The sequence below is a fragment of the Peromyscus californicus genome, unplaced genomic scaffold (assembly GCF_007827085.1).
Source record: "Peromyscus californicus insignis strain IS unplaced genomic scaffold, ASM782708v3 Scaffold_16__1_contigs__length_79575227, whole genome shotgun sequence".
NCBI lineage: Eukaryota > Metazoa > Chordata > Mammalia > Rodentia > Cricetidae > Peromyscus > Peromyscus californicus.
Genome location: NW_026294458.1, coordinates 9,305,384 through 9,322,801, shown reverse-complemented (window position 1 = coordinate 9,322,801; position 17,418 = coordinate 9,305,384). Strand labels below are relative to the sequence as shown.

At 37.3% G+C, this 17,418-nt stretch overlaps 1 protein-coding gene across 1 annotated transcript; it reads right to left on the bottom strand.

The window, feature by feature from the left end:
• Positions 1 to 338: 338 nt before the first annotated feature.
• LOC128111662 (olfactory receptor 2L13-like) lies at positions 339 to 1,277 on the bottom strand. Its single transcript, XM_052739889.1, has one exon. The coding sequence runs from the start codon at positions 1,275 to 1,277 to the stop codon at positions 339 to 341; it is 939 nt and encodes a 312-aa protein (XP_052595849.1).
• Positions 1,278 to 17,418: the final 16,141 nt, after the last annotated feature.

Below are 17,418 nucleotides of genomic sequence, written 5' to 3'. Positions count from 1 at the left end.
TGATGTCAAATTTTTAGAAACAACTTGTCAACTTTGGCATAAATAGTATCACATTTATCCAAGTACCTTTGCACTCATAGTATATATGCACCATGTGTTAATAGTATAGCCATTTGTTGTTAATATTTACTGCTTATATTATTGACTATAATGTTACAAATTAAAGAAACGTGTGGAAATTATAATAATATATAATAATGAATGTATTATTTAATCTTAGAAAGTAATGAACCACCAGAAAGGTATGACATGTGTGTGGCACACATTACATTTCTAATAGACAGCACTGCTCTATGATATTCTCCAAGGAAACTGAAAGATGAGTAGAGAAGAAATGATCAAGTTTTTGTGGAAGAGAATGTCCCAAAGACTCTTGTCATAGCCCCCAGGACCTCCTTATTCCTCAGGCTGTAGATGATGGGGTTGAGCATGGGGGTGAGGATAGTGTAGAAGACAGCCAGAATCTTATCTTCTGTTGGGGAACGGAGACTCCTAGGACGAAGGTAAGTGTAGACGAAAGGTGCATAGTAAAATGTCACCACAGTTAAGTGAGTTGAACATGTGGTGAAGGCCTTTTTCTTTCCCTCTTTTGAGCGCATATGGAAGACAGCAAAAAGGACCCGTCCATAGGAAGCTGTGATGCCAAGGAAAGGAAATAAAAGAAACAGGCTTGTGCTCACAAATACCATGTACTCATAAACCCAAGTGTCCATACAGGCCAGGGGCAACATGGCAGGGACATCACAGAAGAAATGATTAATGGATCTAGAACGGCAGTAAGGAATATGAAGAGCATAGACTGTATGGGCTAAAGAGTTGATTGAGCCCAATATCCAGGATCCTATGATCATCTTCAGGCACATCATTTTGCTCATGCGAGTGGGATAATGAAGGGGGTGGCAGATGGCCACAAAACGGTCATAGGCCATGGAAGCCAGAAGCAAGCCCTCAGAACACGCCATAGTCAGGAAAAAGAATGATTGCACTCCACAGCCCAAGAAGGTAATGCTTTTCTGACCAGAGAGGAAATTAAAAGCCATCTTGGGAACAGTGGAAGAAATATACATCAGATCCATGAGAGAGAGCTGACTGAGGAGAATGTACATGGGGCTGTGGAGCCTGGGATCCACACGAATGAGGTGAATCATTGTTGAGTTGCCAAACAAGGCCAGAGAGAAGACAAAGATAATGAGCAGCAAAAGCAGAAGGCCTGTTTGATTTTCTGGAAACAACCCTAACAAAATAAAATCACTTGAGCTCTGATTCCATTTCTCCATGAAAACGTGTTGTTTTAACTTTCTTGAAAAGGAACCTAAAAGTGAAATGCATTGCCATATGAAATAGGACAGGAGAATGAAGAGGAATTTGCTTGTAATAAATTCTAGCACTCACTTGTCCTTCCTCCAGCCCTGTCATTCTGTTGAACTTATTTTGAAATCTAAATGAATATTCCTTCCCAATTACTACTGGCCATGTTCTCCATTCAAAGATGTGGCAACAGGAGTAGGATAGCTAATACATTTCTTACTGGTAACTCCACATGTGCCCATTATTTAACATAATCAAGTACAGGCTCTGTTTCCCTGTGTCTTCTGTTACCCTGTCATCTGCAAGACTGTCGTTTCTGGCCATCCTTCATCAACTGGTCTTATACTACACACATCCCAGGGACCAAAAGTAAAGAACAGCAAAGAGTAGTTTGTGGCAATTATTTACCTATAGTAACAAGTCACGTGGCATTTCATGTGTCTGTGGTAAGCACAAATACATTTGAAAAGGAAATCTTGTGACAGAAAAATGGGAATACACGTTTGTAGGTATCTAATCAAGAAATACTGACAATGAGGAATATGTAGGCAGGAACATGGTGGGTGCACAGGTCTACTAGGCACAGAGGAAAAATGATATGACAACCATTGTGTGTCCTTTTACTACTTCTTAAAAAACACTTATGACTTGACAGGTGAACATAAAGCATAAATAAAAGTCATCACCACTATGATAAGCTCATGCCTTCAAAACACATTCCCTGTTTCTAGAGTCTCGTACAGGTATCACATAAATAGGTCTTTGTGAAATTCCTTACAAAATTGTGAACAAGGGACAGGGCTGGGGTAAGAGGTAGTTGATGAAAACAAGTAGAACTGTGGTTAAGGAGGGCAAGGGTTAGATCAATTGTGTAAAACACACAAACTTGGATTCTTATATGGATGAGTTAGCACAACAGTGAGAGCAATATGTTCTTAAGTACCTTTCTAGACCTCATACCGGATGCTCTTGTTCAGAAGGGAACTGCTGTGGGGACCATGTAGAGGAGACTAGTTAGAGAGAATAAGAATATCTGGTGACTTCTCTGGATTTGAAAAGAGAGTCACACATCTCAGAAAACTACTGACTCCTAGGTGTGTTAGGACAGTGGGTTGTCTACCTGGACATAAGTTCCTGGATGATAATTCATTGATATTTACTCCCTGGCACAGCACATACTTACAGCAGGTTCTCAAGCCTGTTGATATGAATAAAACATTATAGTTAGTGATGATAGTTTGACCATACTGACAAAGCTAACAGCATCAATTTAAAATCTAATCTTCTGCACAATGCCTCGTGAATAGAGAGGAACCCTTTATGGTCACCTGCTTTTACTTCCCTAAGCAGGGTTTTACCTGTAATGTAAGCAGCATTCCAGCCCTCCTCTCAGGACGTGTTTCCAATATCCAGCTTTGGACAATGTGCACTAAACTAACGTTTCACATGTTGGAGTTCTTTCTTTTTATTTTAATTATATGTGCATTGGTGTTTTCACTGAATGTATGTCTGTGTGAGGATGTCAGACATTGGAGCTACAGACAGTTGTAAGGTGCCATGTGGGTGCTGGGAAATGAACCCAGGCCCTCTGGTAGAACAGTCAGTGTTGTGAATCCCTGAGCCATCTCTCCAGCCCTACATGTTTGGTTTCTATGAAAGGAATGTACAGGTTTGTACTCTCATATCACTTCACAGTGGTTCATAAACACACTTTGAGGACAGTTACATTAGTAATTATTTTGTTTGCAATGTTAGAAGCTATCATTTTGGCAGATAATATTCAAAACAGCTATTTTTTAGGCAGTCATATACCTGGGATTTGAAGGTTTAGGATTTCAGACATTGAGTCAGAGCCAAAGTTCTTTCATTTATTTCCAGACAATTCTTTATTTGGTCTGGACCTTATTTAACACACCAGAGGAAGAATAGTATTCTTGGTTACATTTTAAGTTTAAAATCTTCCAGTGGTTCAAAGAAGATCTAATGTTAGTGTGCCCCTTGGTTATTCCAGAAGACATGAAAAGCACAGGTGTTTAAAGCTTTGTCATGAAGAATCCTGTCATACAGGAGTGCTACAAATGCCTAGTGCTAGATTAATTTTGCCAAAGTTCCAAGTGTATACACACACAACAGGGACACATATAGTTAGCAAGAAATCTACAGAGCACAAGACCGAAGAGGGAACTGACCATCAGAGTCTCTGCTTAGACTTAAAACTCCCTGGGAAATCCAGGACGTGAACCTCAATGAGCTGTCTGTATTCAGCATACATTAGGATCTCAAGAAGCCCATTTCTTTGCCCCATTCCACATCTTAGCATTTGAGAAATTTCAATACCAGAAAAATTCAATCACTTATTTATGGTCACAACCTTCAAAAACAGCACACTCTTGCATTTTGAGCTCACTTTTTCTTTTCTAATTGGTTGTGAAAATTCATATTCTCCATTCAGGATTACATAATTCCTCATGACAAGAAAACCATATTTTCAGAACACTTCCCCAGTCATCTGGACTCACCTTGTCCAGAGGTCTTGTATTTGTATTTGTGAAAGAAAGTATATTCACAATGAGATTGTTCCCTGATGACAGTCTGTTGTTCCTGGGAAGGCTTCAACACATCTTTCTGCTCACACAGACAGTCACACACACCACAAGGTCATCTTCCAGCATAACAGTCCTACCTCAGTCCAAAACTCACTTCTCCGCCTTTTTTTTGTGAACCAAAATTCCTAGAAAGAATTTTTCGAGAATTATTTACTATTCATCTTATTGATGATGAAATCAGAAAGAATTTAATTTCCTTTCCTGAAATAGTCTCCCTGTTTGTTCAGACTATCTTTATTTACTAGTTATTTGTTTGAGTGAAACTTAAGGAACATTTCACCTCTATTTCTCACATGTTATAGTGATGAAAGACAGAATAGCAAATGCTGTATTTTATATGCACCATCTTGGATCAGCAAGTCTTAGATGTTCCTCTTTTTCTTCTAATTGATCCCTCATGTCTAAATCTATAGAGACAATGCCTCAGCCATTTCCCTTGGTTTGGCTGGCCTGAGGTAGCTGAGTTTTGAACTTAGAGAACAAAATATATGACAATCACATTTCCTGCAATCACAAAATGCCTGAAAATAGACTAAGGAGAGGTCTGTGTACAGAATTATTTCTGAATAATGCTTGTGATCTGGAGAAATGTTAGGCAACATGTATTAAAGTCCTTCATTTGAAAAATTTGGACATCAAATGGCTCCACAATTGATATACAGAATGAAGATATTCTGTCCCAGACAGAAATTCTATGTTAAATGTCACAGAAGGATATTGGAAATTGATGTGTGACAAGTGGATATTCAGACTCAATTCAATATGACAGATCCACCAGTGACTAAGAAAACAAGTTAGGCAAATTTCATCAAAAATGAAAACTTGTGGCCAAATATTTAAATATATAATTTGAAGAACATCCTAGGAATAAACTTGCTTACATAGTGTGTATACAGAAACAGAAATGAGTAGAATTGAGGATTTTATTTTCCTGCTCAGTCCACATATTGATAAAATAGATTAGTGAACATTTAAGCTATTTGAGATGTTTATGTCCATGTTCATATATTACTGAATTTGATGAAGAAATATTAACTAATATCAATGTACTCAATAAATATCATCAAATAATATAATCAAATTATGACATGTAAACTTTTACTAATTGGTTCTACATTTTTAAAGGTAGTAGTAGGAAAGTTATAAATGCATTTAGACTTTTCTTATTGCTCCTCTATCTGTACTGCATGCTTAGTTTCACATATAGTAACAGTACACAATACTATCTGCTGTTGCTGAATTCATCCACTATACTTTTGCATGGGGCTCATGTCTTCTCAACTTTGCCTTTTTCTGTTTTCTCTGATGTTAGAATACCCTACCAACATAAGCACATTTTTTTGTTAACTATAATTGTGGTGTTAAATAAAGAGTATCTGACTGTGACTGTGCACCTTTTTCTGTGTACAGAGATAGAAGCTATCATGTTAAGTTGTAATGGTGGTGGGAGGATTATGAATAGATTTGAAAGCTGTGATCAACAAGATAATGAGGGAATACAAATTACTCTGGCATGGTGTCTCCATGATACCAGGGACTTGGCATGAGAGAAATCCTTTGCAGTGTCTTAGGGACAACTGGATTTTGGTGTTCAGGGTAAAGTGGTGCTTCTGAGAAGGTTTTATCAGCACAAGGAGTCTCCACATGCCAGATCCTGGTTAAGAGATGAAACTGATGATCATGGAGTTTGAGAAGAGGGAGCAGAGAATTGGTGCTGTATATACATATGTACAAGATACTTATTTTGAACAGTGACTACATGATTCATGTGGCAGACCAGCCCCCACATTTATTTACCCTAGGGACTCTTGAGGAATGAGGGATAAGAGACCAAGTTAGAAATAAAAAGGGGAGAGAAAACAGAGAGAAACACAGGATAGAGTCAAGTGGGCCTGGATCCTTATCCATCAGCCCAGAACTTTATTCTAATGTTCTATTTATAACAATGCCCATGGGTGGAGCAAAAGACCTCCCACTTGTTAGTTACAGTCAAGTGTAGACCCTTGCAAACACCTGATACTCAGGCCCATAGTCCAATCAACGTCTTATGCAGTCCTGTTGGGTACAGCCACTTGGAAACCTAGTGGCTACAACAGGTCCCTCTTTATATTTTAAAAGAAAAAACTCTTGATTCAACCACATCAAAAAAAAGATTCCCTTAACTTCATCATTAGCATTAACACATTACCATAATTCTAACGTAAATATTGCTATACATAGTTACAATTCTCTCAATCTTACATCTTAAAGCAAACAACAGAACCATCTGAACTAATATAAATGTTGCTATACATAGTTACAATTTTCTCTGTCTTACATCTCAAAGCAAACTCATACTAGAACCACTTGAATTTCTTGCTAACAAAACATAGGATAAACTTCTGATGTATACATCTTAAACTTAAATACTTCCTTAAGTTCACAAAACCATGGTGCATCAATATCTATAGGTTACACAATCATAATTCCTACAAACCTACTCTCAACCTTACACAATTATAATTCCTACAATCATACTCTCAACCTTAAATAATTATAATTCCCACAAACCTACTCTCAACCTTAATTCACTCAAGTAACACTAAAATATTTTTTAAATTAAATATACTGAGGACTATTAACTCTCCCTTTTCTTTATATTTAAAATTAAATCTCAAACCTAGTTAGAAAACCTAAATTTCTCTATTTAAACGGTTTCATTTTTAATCAGTTCCATTTTTACATAAACAGTTCCATAAGTAGTTCATAAGTCATCACCATTGATAGAGTCTATATGCATAAGTAAATTCAAACTGTCCCATTGTAATGAAATCATTACTGTCTATTTCATTTAAATCTGAAAGTTCAACAAGAGTTCTGGTACCATTCCTAAAAGTTCCTCTGAGAGCTCAAAATCAGGACCTGGTTTGTCAGCTGCTCTTAAGTCTGTATACAGCTCCAAATACAAGAAGTCCCATAACCAAAACTTTTCATTTCAAGCAAGTCTCTCTTCATGGCCAAAAGCCTGCAGGTCCTTACTGCTAGTACTGCTCTACTTTTGCTGGATCTTGGTGTCTGTTGCTTGGGAAGCTATGATGTTCCATGGGTCTTAGCCATGGACACATGGCTGCTATTTTCTGAAGCTAGCAGTCTTGGGAGCTGCTTCTTGCCATTATTGGTGGTTTTTGGAACCACAGTCCACCATGGACACTGCTCTCTGTGTCCCAGGTTGGGAAAACCTACTCTTATCCCTTTATCAAACCTTCATCACATCCTTAGACCTAAAGCCTATATAAGCCTTCACCATATCTTTATGCCTAAAGCTTATGCTACCCTAAACCTATATTTCTCAAACTAAATTTATGACTTATAAGCTGTACCAAAGTCTCACTTAAGTCTACATAATAAACTTACATTCTATAGGACTACTTTTTAAACTTTAACTAAATCTTACTTCACTTAAGCCTTTACATTTCTTATTTAAACTTACATTCTATAGGTATACTTTATAAACCTTACCTAAGTCTTCTATTTTATAAGTCTTAACATCTAGAAGAGATCTCTTAACTATTATCACTTTACACATAACAGAACTAACTTAACACTAAAGCAAGCATCTGTAAGATATTTCTTAACACCTAGAAAAGATTTTTAGCTAAACTATTAACAAGACAAGAAGTATGCAAATCATTTAGTCAGCTTTGATATTATTCTGAAAGTTTCTGAGGGTTTGAAACAAGAGTCTAATTTGGCAATGACTCTTTCAACACTGGGATTTTAGTGAGTAATGTTGCTAAGGAGTTGTAAAACTTGTTGCTAGGGAGCTGCAACATTCTTGGGATGAATGCCACTCCCCAAAGTCACCTTTCCTGCCTGAACTCTCTCAGCTGTTCTGGAATGGGCAGAAATGTGCTCTCAGTGGTAAATGGTGTCTAACTAAAGGCTGTCCCTTTACTCAAATTCATCACAGCTCCTCTAAGTGCTTCAATTCAGAAAAATGTTTCTGTTACAACAGAACTTTCAGTTTGTTCAACTGAAAAGCTTTGCTTCAGGCCGAAGGTGAAATTACCATATTGAACTGCCATAAAGCTCTTAGCAAAAACTCTTTGAGTGGCTATTAGACAATATAAGGCACTGTTTCAACCCTACGTTGATACTGCATTTCCAAGAAAGCCTTTCGGGTATGCTAGCAACCTTCTGGTTGGTTCTCTTAACAGGGTTTCATTTTTGTAACGGGAGATTTCTCTTTCCAAAGCTTGCATTAGGATGCCTGTGTCCCCACTTAATAGATATATCTCTCCAATTAGATCTCTCATCTGACCTTGTCTCTGAGCTTTGCATCAATTTATCTGTGTACACTCAGCCTACAGCTTATTGCCGGAGGCAAGTCAGTGGGGGGAAACCGAAAGCATTTGTTTCAGAAAGATCCTTTCCCTGAATAGAAAAGTGAGCGTCTCTCCTGGATAGCTTCCTGTCCTGTCCCAGCCTGGCTCCTTCTCCAGAGAGTGTCTCTGATGTGGCAGGACAGCTTCAGATGCAGCCATAGCTTGGCTTCCCTGTTATCTCTGTGCAAGCAGCTTCCTCAAGCTGCCCCGAACTTCCTCATCAGGTCCTTACCTTAGGGACTTTCCCATCCAGGTGAAACTATTTTTTTAAGTTTCTCCCAAAAGAGAGAAAGATCAGCAAGTTTTCCCAAGACTTCTGTTCTCTAAACTTTGGCTTCAGTGGCTCAGAGGAAACTAATTCTGAGGGTACGATGTTTTCATACAGTGGTAGGTAGTGTCATCAGAGTGAAAGTTTTCTCAGGCACTGCTGATGGAGTGGAGGGTTTTGTCCACCTCAGGGCCAAATGCCCCTTGTTTCTCAGGACTTAGATCTAGACTGTCCTGAATCAATGCCCACAGGCCAAAAGCTTCTGTGGGAATCTTTTCTCTGCCTGTTAAGTTCTTCTTTAGTAGGTATTTCCTCTGATTTTTCCCCAAGATTTTGTGTTCCTAGCCCCATAGTTAGGCCTATCTTATCCTACTTCACCCTAAGCTTTTTCTTTCTGTATTCCTAACCCAATATTTATTTTTTCTACTTAGTTTTTATAGATAGGAGAGGGAGAGAGAGAGAGAGAGAGAGAGAGAGAGAGAGAGAGAGAGAGAGAGAGAGAGAGAGAGACCATATACAGAGAAATCTAATGCTGAAGCTCTGTGGTATTTCACTGCCTACCCTATACACCTGAGAATAAAATACTGTTGCCTTCATTTGTCAATTCCTCATTGGCATGCCTACACTCGGAATGATCCCTCAATTTTTTCACTAAGTCCTAGGGTTATTTTTTTCCTTTTTTTGTCTTTTTCTTTGTCTCTGTTCAGGTGCCATCTGTGACAGACCAGCCCCCACATTTATTTACCCCAGGGACTCTTGAGGAATGAGGATAAGAGAGTTAGTTAGAAATAAAGAGGGGAGAGAAAACACAGGATAGAGTCAAGTGGGCCTGGATCCTTATCCACCAGCCCAGAACTTTATTCCAAAGGTCTATTTGTAACAATACCAATGGGTGGAGCAAAAGACCTCCCACTTGCTAGTTACAGTCAAGTGTAGACCCTTACAAACACTTGATACTCAGGCCTGTGGTCCAATCAACCTCTTATGCAGTCCTGTTGGGTACAGCCACTAGGAAACCTAGTGGGCTATAACAGATTTGTGGATAATCTGAGAAAAACAGTATTAATAACAGTGATATTTTGGAATCGGTGAATACAGTTGCACACATTTCAGTATATGATATTTTTGCTCTGTATTTTCACTTCAATGTGAAATAAAGAATTTTCTTTATTGATAGTTAATTTTCTTTTATGTGTATACCTGGCTGGTATTGAATTAAGTGAAAGTTTTTTTAAATGTAACCCAGACTGGTATTGAATTCATTGTTTTCTTATTTCTTCCTAGTAATTGCTGAGGTCCTCAACTTCGATCTATTCCTTGGATAATGTTGAAATTATTTGTGATGGTCACCAATCATTCAGTGAAGATGTTTTTCTTCTTTGAGGGGTAAATGCTGAAACACTCAAAGTATTTCCACTAAGACCAATAACAAGATAAAAGGCAGCACTCTCTCCCATCCTATTCAACATTGTACTTACAGTTCTACAAACAGGAAAGGAAGTCAAAACATCCATATTAGCAGACAACATGAATCTATACATAAAAGACCCTAGAGACTTCACCAAAAGCTCCCCGACACAGTAAACACTTTCATCAAAGTATAAGGATACAAAATCAACACACAAAAATCAGTAGTGTTCTTGCATACCAATAACAAGATTATTGAAAAAGAATTCTCGAAAACAACCCTGATGTAATAACAGGCTTACAAAAAAAATTTAAATTCTTCAGAATACACCTAACCAAGGAAATGAAAGACCTCTGAACTTAAAATTTTAAGATAGTAACTAAAGAATTGGAGAGCCACCAGAAGGCAGAAAGACTTCCAATGCTTATGGATTTGGAAAATTAATCTTGTACTAATGGCTACCATACCAAAATCAATCTATACATTCAGTACAACCAATAAAAACCTCAGAGCTGTTCTTCACAAACAGAGATAAGACAATCTCAAAATTTACATGGCAACACAAAAATCCAAGGACATCTAAAGCAATCTTGAACAAAAAGAATACTTTCAGAAGTATCACACTACCTCATTTCAACATATGAAGCAGAGTCATATTCACAAAGCCAGAAAGGTACCCCACAAAAAAAACAGGCACAGAGAATAATGGAATAGAATAGAGAACTTAGAAATGAATCAAAGTAACTACAGCTACCTGAGTTTTGATACAGATTCCACAAATATACACCAGAGAAAAGATGGCGTGTTTAACAATGTTTCTGGGAATCCTGGCCTTTAACATACAGAAAAATGAAGCTAAACTATCATTTCTCAACCTGCAGAAAACAAATTCAAAAATCTAGGATCTGAGCATAAGATCCAGTACTGAGAAACTGCTAGAGAAAAAAGTAGGGAGTAGGCACAGGTAACGACTTCCTTAAATGGACTCACTAGCACAGGAATTGAGACAAACCATTGATATATATGATCTCATAAAATTTAAGATTCTGTGCATCAGAGAAAACACTAATGGAGAATTAAGAAGCTTCCATAGATAATACAAAATCTTTTCCAGCAATGCAACTAATATAGTCTGCATGATATAAAGAACTTAATAAAACTAGACATCAAGAATGCAACACAACCCAATTTTAAAATGGGCTATAAAATTTAACAAAAAGTTCTCAAAACAAGAAATGCAAATGATTTAAAATATTTTTCAAAAAAGTGTTCAAGACTCATAGTTGCAAGGGAAACACAGACTAAAACTTCTTTATGATACCATATCAGCTGGACAGTACACTTTTAATGACAGCATTTTGGAGGTAGAGGCAGGCAGATCTCTGAGTCTGAGGCCAGTCTGGTTTATAGAGTGAGTTTCAGGACAGCCAGAGCTATTACACAGAGAAACATTGTCTTGAAAAACCACAAAATGAAAAAATGATACCATCTCACACTAGTCAAAATGACCACCATCAGGAAGATGGACGACAGCACTAAATCGTATGGTCATGGGTATTGGGGATGAGGAACCTGTGAACACTGATGGAGGAAGTGTAATCTCTTAAAACCTCTTTGAAAGTCAGTCGGAGTATTCTTAAAACAAAACAAAACAAAACAAAAAACAAAACAAAAACGTAGAAATAAAACTACCATGTGACCCAGTGACAATATTCTTAGCATATACTCAAAAACTTTATATCTGACTATAGAGATATTTGCACATATAGGTTCACAAATGCTAGAAAGTGGACTCAACCAAAATGTCCATTAATTGATGAATGGATAATGAAAACATGGCACACAAACACAGTACAATATTACTCAGGTGTAGAGAAAAGTAAAATCATGAAAATTTCAGGTGAATCACACACACACATATATGTGAAATGTATGAAAAATACATACATATATATGACAGACAAATACCACATGATATGTCTCACACAGAGATTCTTATTTCAAATAATTTGTTTCGTATGTTTAAATTGTGGTAATATGGAAACCAAGAAACTAGAAATGGGCAAAGGTTAGTGGAGTCATTAAAAGAGGGTAGATAATAAAATACTTGGAGCAGAAGTATTCAAGTGTGAATGGCGCTGGGAGATGGGAAAATGAGAAGGTAACAGTAGGCTTATCGAAGATAGTATGCATGAAAAAACTGTATGGAAAACTATATTCTAATTCAACGGGGTAAAATTAAGTGGGATAGTAAACTAAAGTCAATAAAAAGTGAGAGGAGAGCAAATTCTCAGAGTTAAAGGTTTAAGTGGGGCTGGAAGATTGTGAAGACAAGAGTAGGCTAATCAAAACTGTGGATATATGAAGTCTCACAGAAATACACTACTTTGTAAGCTACTCAAAAATATACAAAATATTTAGAAAAGGAATTTGAACAGAAGTTCCTGTCTAGGTGGACAGTGCTGCTTCCCAAAGACTTGGCCAATAAATGAAAATCTCACTGCCAGGCAAGGCATGCCTACCTATGAGGTATTGGTCATTGTGACTCCAGATGCACTTTAGATAGCATAAGATACTGCCATTACTCTTGGTTGCCCACCCCAGCAATATGAGACCCTATTGCTATAGATAGCACTCACTTTGAATGACAGGAAACAAGCTTGAACTGACAAGGAAACTTTGCCCTTGCTGGATACCTTAATTCTGTAAAGTGCTATGCAGACTGATGAAAAGATATCAACAGTGTCACCCAGCAAAGGGCTCTACATGCTAAAATAGTGACATGGCCTACAAGTTATGTCAGCTTTGGCCTAGCAGTTAAGCTCAGCTTACGTGAGTTTATATGTACAGTTGTTATTCAATCATAAAGGGTAGCAACACTTTATGACTGGATATGAGGCCTATTACAAAGGAGAGATTTCATGCCTGGTACTATGAACCTGGTCAAAATCTTTTGACTATTGGCTACAGGACAATAGACTATTGCTTTTCTAAATGATCTTGTTGTCAAATTGACTTCTAAATATTTATTTTTAACCCATAGATTTGTGTTGGTCCCAACTTGGTCAGAGAATTTTCTCCTTTGCAGTACATAGTTAATGCAGTGACTTGACATTGGTTAAAATACAAAGTATGACTGTGAGTGCTTAGCTAAGGATGGTTCATCAATATCAACTTCATCTATCTCTGGGTCAGAGAATATTGTGGAAGAAGTGGCAATTGATGATGATAACTATGAAGTGCTGAATTCTGAACTAGTCATGATGGCTGTACACATAAATTCACACAAACCGAGTTTACCTGCACAAGACACAAGAGTAGTATGAGATTGAGCCTATAACAATTCTATCATGGTTCAGGAAGATCCACCAGTCCTCTACTATCCTGGCTAAATTTTGTAAACTTGACACAAGCTATGGTCATTTGAGACAAGGGAACCTTAACTGAGAAAATACCCCTACAAGATCATCCTGTGGGCAATCTTGTGGAGCATTTTCTTAATTAGTGATCAATATAGGAGGACCGCTTAGCCATTGTGGATGGTGCCATCCCTGGTCAAGTTGTCCTGGGGTGTATAAGAAAGTAAGGTGAGCAAGCCATGGAGAGCAAGCCAGTAAACAACACTTGTCCATGGACTCTACATCAGCTCTTATCTTCAAGTTATTGGTTTGGGTTTCTGCATCGACTTCCATTCACAACATGAGATGAAGTAAACTCTTTCCCTCTCAAGTTTTTGTTTTTGTTATGGTGTTTTATCACAGCAATAGAAAAGTTACTAATACACCCACCACTGGCAAAGGAGGTAATGGTAGTTGGTCACTGCCAGAAAGTCACTCTCCCTATGGAAACATAGATTCTTGTGGCTTGCCCACTTTCCAGTGGGTGATCCTCCACAAATGCACATATGAGGTTTATCACAGTAGTTAATACAGTCCTTATCTTTGTCATTCTAAGTTAAGATTCTATTCTGGTTTAAAATTATGCATACTTCAATAGCAATTTGAAAACCTGCTTAATCTGCTTGAAGACATAAAAAGACATCTTAATCTTTCCAAATGATTCTAAGGAGTTACATTATATCATAATTCCCTTTTTGTAATGTATTTGGGATAATAGATTGTTCCTGTGTCTCTAGATTTAATATCCTTTATGTGTATTTGTGACTGTTGAGTATTTGTGATACTATGTGCAAGTTTCCTGCATTTCAAATATGGTTTTCTGGATTCAACTTAAAATAAACTTGTTTTACTTAAGAATATATCAGGTTCTGCTGACTCCCCATGGGAGGTCTTACCTTCTTATAGGAGGGAATGGGAGGTGGGTGGGTGGGGGAAGGCTGGAGGGGTGGGAGGAGGGTAGAGGGGGATTTGTGATTGGTATGTAAAATGAATAATAAAATTTCTTAATTAAAAAATAAAATAAACTTGTTTTATTAAAAATGTATTTATAGGATTTTTAAAAATAAGACAGGAGGAAACCATCAGAGAAACAAAAACAGTGTAAAGTCATATTTATATTATTTTTTATAAAGAAGGTTAAAGAAAAAGGTAACCGATTTTATATGAAAAATATTTTTTGCAAGGTTAAAAAGGGTTTTCTATAGGTCTTTTTTTTGAAGGTCTGGTAGAATGCTGCTGTGAACTCATTTGGGCCTGGGTTCTATTTAGTGGAAAGGCTTTTTACTGCTATTTTTTTAGAATATTTTCATTAAAATGTTTTTCATACAATACATTGTGATGATTTTCCCCTCCCCCGACTCTCCGCTGATCTCCCCTCCCGTGTGTGTGTGTGTGTGTGTGTGTGTGTGTGTGTGTGTGTGTGTGTGTGTGTGTGCATTTGCTGTCTTATTACCGTTTAAATCTGCTCATTTGTCATAGGTTTGTTTAGGTTACTGTTCTCATCTTGGTTTAACTTTGGTAGCTTGGATAAATCTAGAAATTCATCCATTTCTTTTTGATTTTCCAGCCTAATGGAGTAGAGGTTTAATAGTTTTCTCTTATAATACTATACCCTTCTTTCGTGTTTGTTGTAAAGTTTTTCTGTTCATTTCTGATTCTATTAATTTGGGTCATTTTTTTTCTTTCTTTTGGTAAGTTGGACCAAGGGTCTATCAATTGATTTCTTCAATTTGTCCATCCTTTGTCTTATTTTCTTCGTTTCTATTTCATTATTTTTTCTTTGATCTTCATTATTTCTTGACTTCTAGTGGGTTTAGATTTGATTTTTTTCATTTTTTTTTTAATTTTGAGTTTCACCACTAAGTCATTTTTTGTGCTTTTTCTGACTTTTAAATGTAGGCACTTTGAGCTATAAATTTCCCTTATAGGACTTCTTTGCCTGTGTCCTAGGGGTTTTATTGTGTTGTGTTTTCATTTAGTTCCAGGAAATCTTTTATTTCTTTCTGGATTTCTTCTTTGAGCCATTCATCAGCCAATAATGAGTTGTTCAATATCCATGAATTTAAGTACTTACTATAAATTCTACTGCTGGCAATATTAAATGTTATTGCATTGTTGTTACATAGGAAAGTAGGGATCATTTCAATTTTTATGATTTTGTTAAGATTTGTTTTGTGACCCAGAATGTGGCCTATATTAGAGAAGCTTCAGTGGGCTGCTGGGTAGAATGTATATTATTTAGTGTCTAGGTGGAATATTCTGTAGATATAAGTACACTTGAATGATGCCATTTAATTCTCAGTTTAATTTTAGTCCTGATGACCTGTATAGTGGAGAAAATGAAGCAGTATTGATGAGCTGATGTTAATCTGTGTCTTTAATTACAGCAGTACATGTTTTTTATGAAATTGGATTTACCAGAGTTTGTCCTAATGTAAAGGATTATTCTAAATAGAAATATATGAAAAAACAAGCTAGAAGGTTAAAGTAGGTTGCAAAAGGGATTTGAGAGCTTAAGTTTAAGAAAATATAATGTGAATCTAACTGACTTAAGTAAATTAAAGATTATCAAAATTCCTAAGGTCATGAATCCAATTAATTCAGTATCCCAAGGGATCAGTGAGATGGCTTAGTGGGTAAAGGCCCTTGCTGCACTGGACAACCTGAGTTGGAACACTAGGATCCAGTAATGATGGAGGAAGATAATCAGTTCCACAAGCTTTCCTCCGAGGTTCCACATGCACTGTGCTATGTGCCCCAATCCCCCTCTGTTTGTGTCTGTCTGTCATCTGTCACACACACACACACACACACACACACACACACACACACACACACACGTACAATAATAATTAAAAATGTAAAATTTCAATGAGATAAAACTTGTATCTGAGTGTCATTTAAAGTTGATTAAAATGCCTGTGTCTCTCATGTATTGCCTTTACTGAGGTCATACTCTGTTCCTATTTTAACTTTAATATGACACAACTGTCTCTTCCTTAATGGTCCTGGAAACTATTTCTATCCCTTGAAAATTGATTTTCTGCCTGATCAGTCTCATCTAAATCAGATCCTAGGAATGAACCTTGTAGAAACGTGGGACAAAATATTTACAGTATCCTCCTGATGTGTAAATCCAAATACAAACTTCTCATGCAAAGAACACCAACAGACTGTGCACTATGAGCTGTTGAGTTGGCACCCTAATCTACTGACATCCCAATTCAGCACTAAGAAGACTTTTAACTCCATTCATCCAATAGGCTTCCCTTATTTTATCTTATATAAAATCATCCCTTTGTTTATTTTTACATAAAAAAACAAAAATAAAACTGGAACTGTTACACAACTTGATAACTAGGATCTAAACAGAGAGTGTTATGAGCAGTCCAGGCCCTGCCACTGTCATCAAGGTGAGAAACAAAGAAAGCCTCCAGAAGGGCTCTAACGGGTCTTGCTCTTCCCACTTCCCTCTCCCTTGGATTACATTCCTAAAGCCATCAACCAAGACCTGTTCCCTTGTTTGACAACTTTCTTATGCCTGACTTATTCCTGATGCCTGACTGATCACTAAGGTCCAACTATTGAAACACCAAGGTCCAGCAATTAAAAAAAAAGCTCCATTTGGTTACCCTAATTAATATACCTAATCAGAACTTACCAAGCCATCCCAACTCATTCTAACACAGACCTCCCCTTTTTCCCCTCTTAGAATTAAAAGTAAAGCTATTTCCTGCTGTTTCTGCCCAATTCAGACTCAGCCACCTTGTCTCTTTGCCTTGTTTAATAAAGGATCTCTTGCCGGGCGGTGGTGGCGCACGCCTTTAATCCCAGCACTCGGGAGGCAGAGCCAGGTGGATCTCTGTGAGTTCGAGGCCAGCCTGGGCTACCAAGCGAGTCCCAGGAAAGGCGCAAAGCTACACAGAGAAACCCTGTCTCGAAAAACGAAAAAAAAAAAAAATAAAAAAAAATAAAGGATCTCTTTGTGTTGGAAATTAGAAATTAGTTTGAGTGTGGTCTGTGCATAGTTCAGGGTCCAGAGGTGAGTACCCTGCAGTACTCAGGT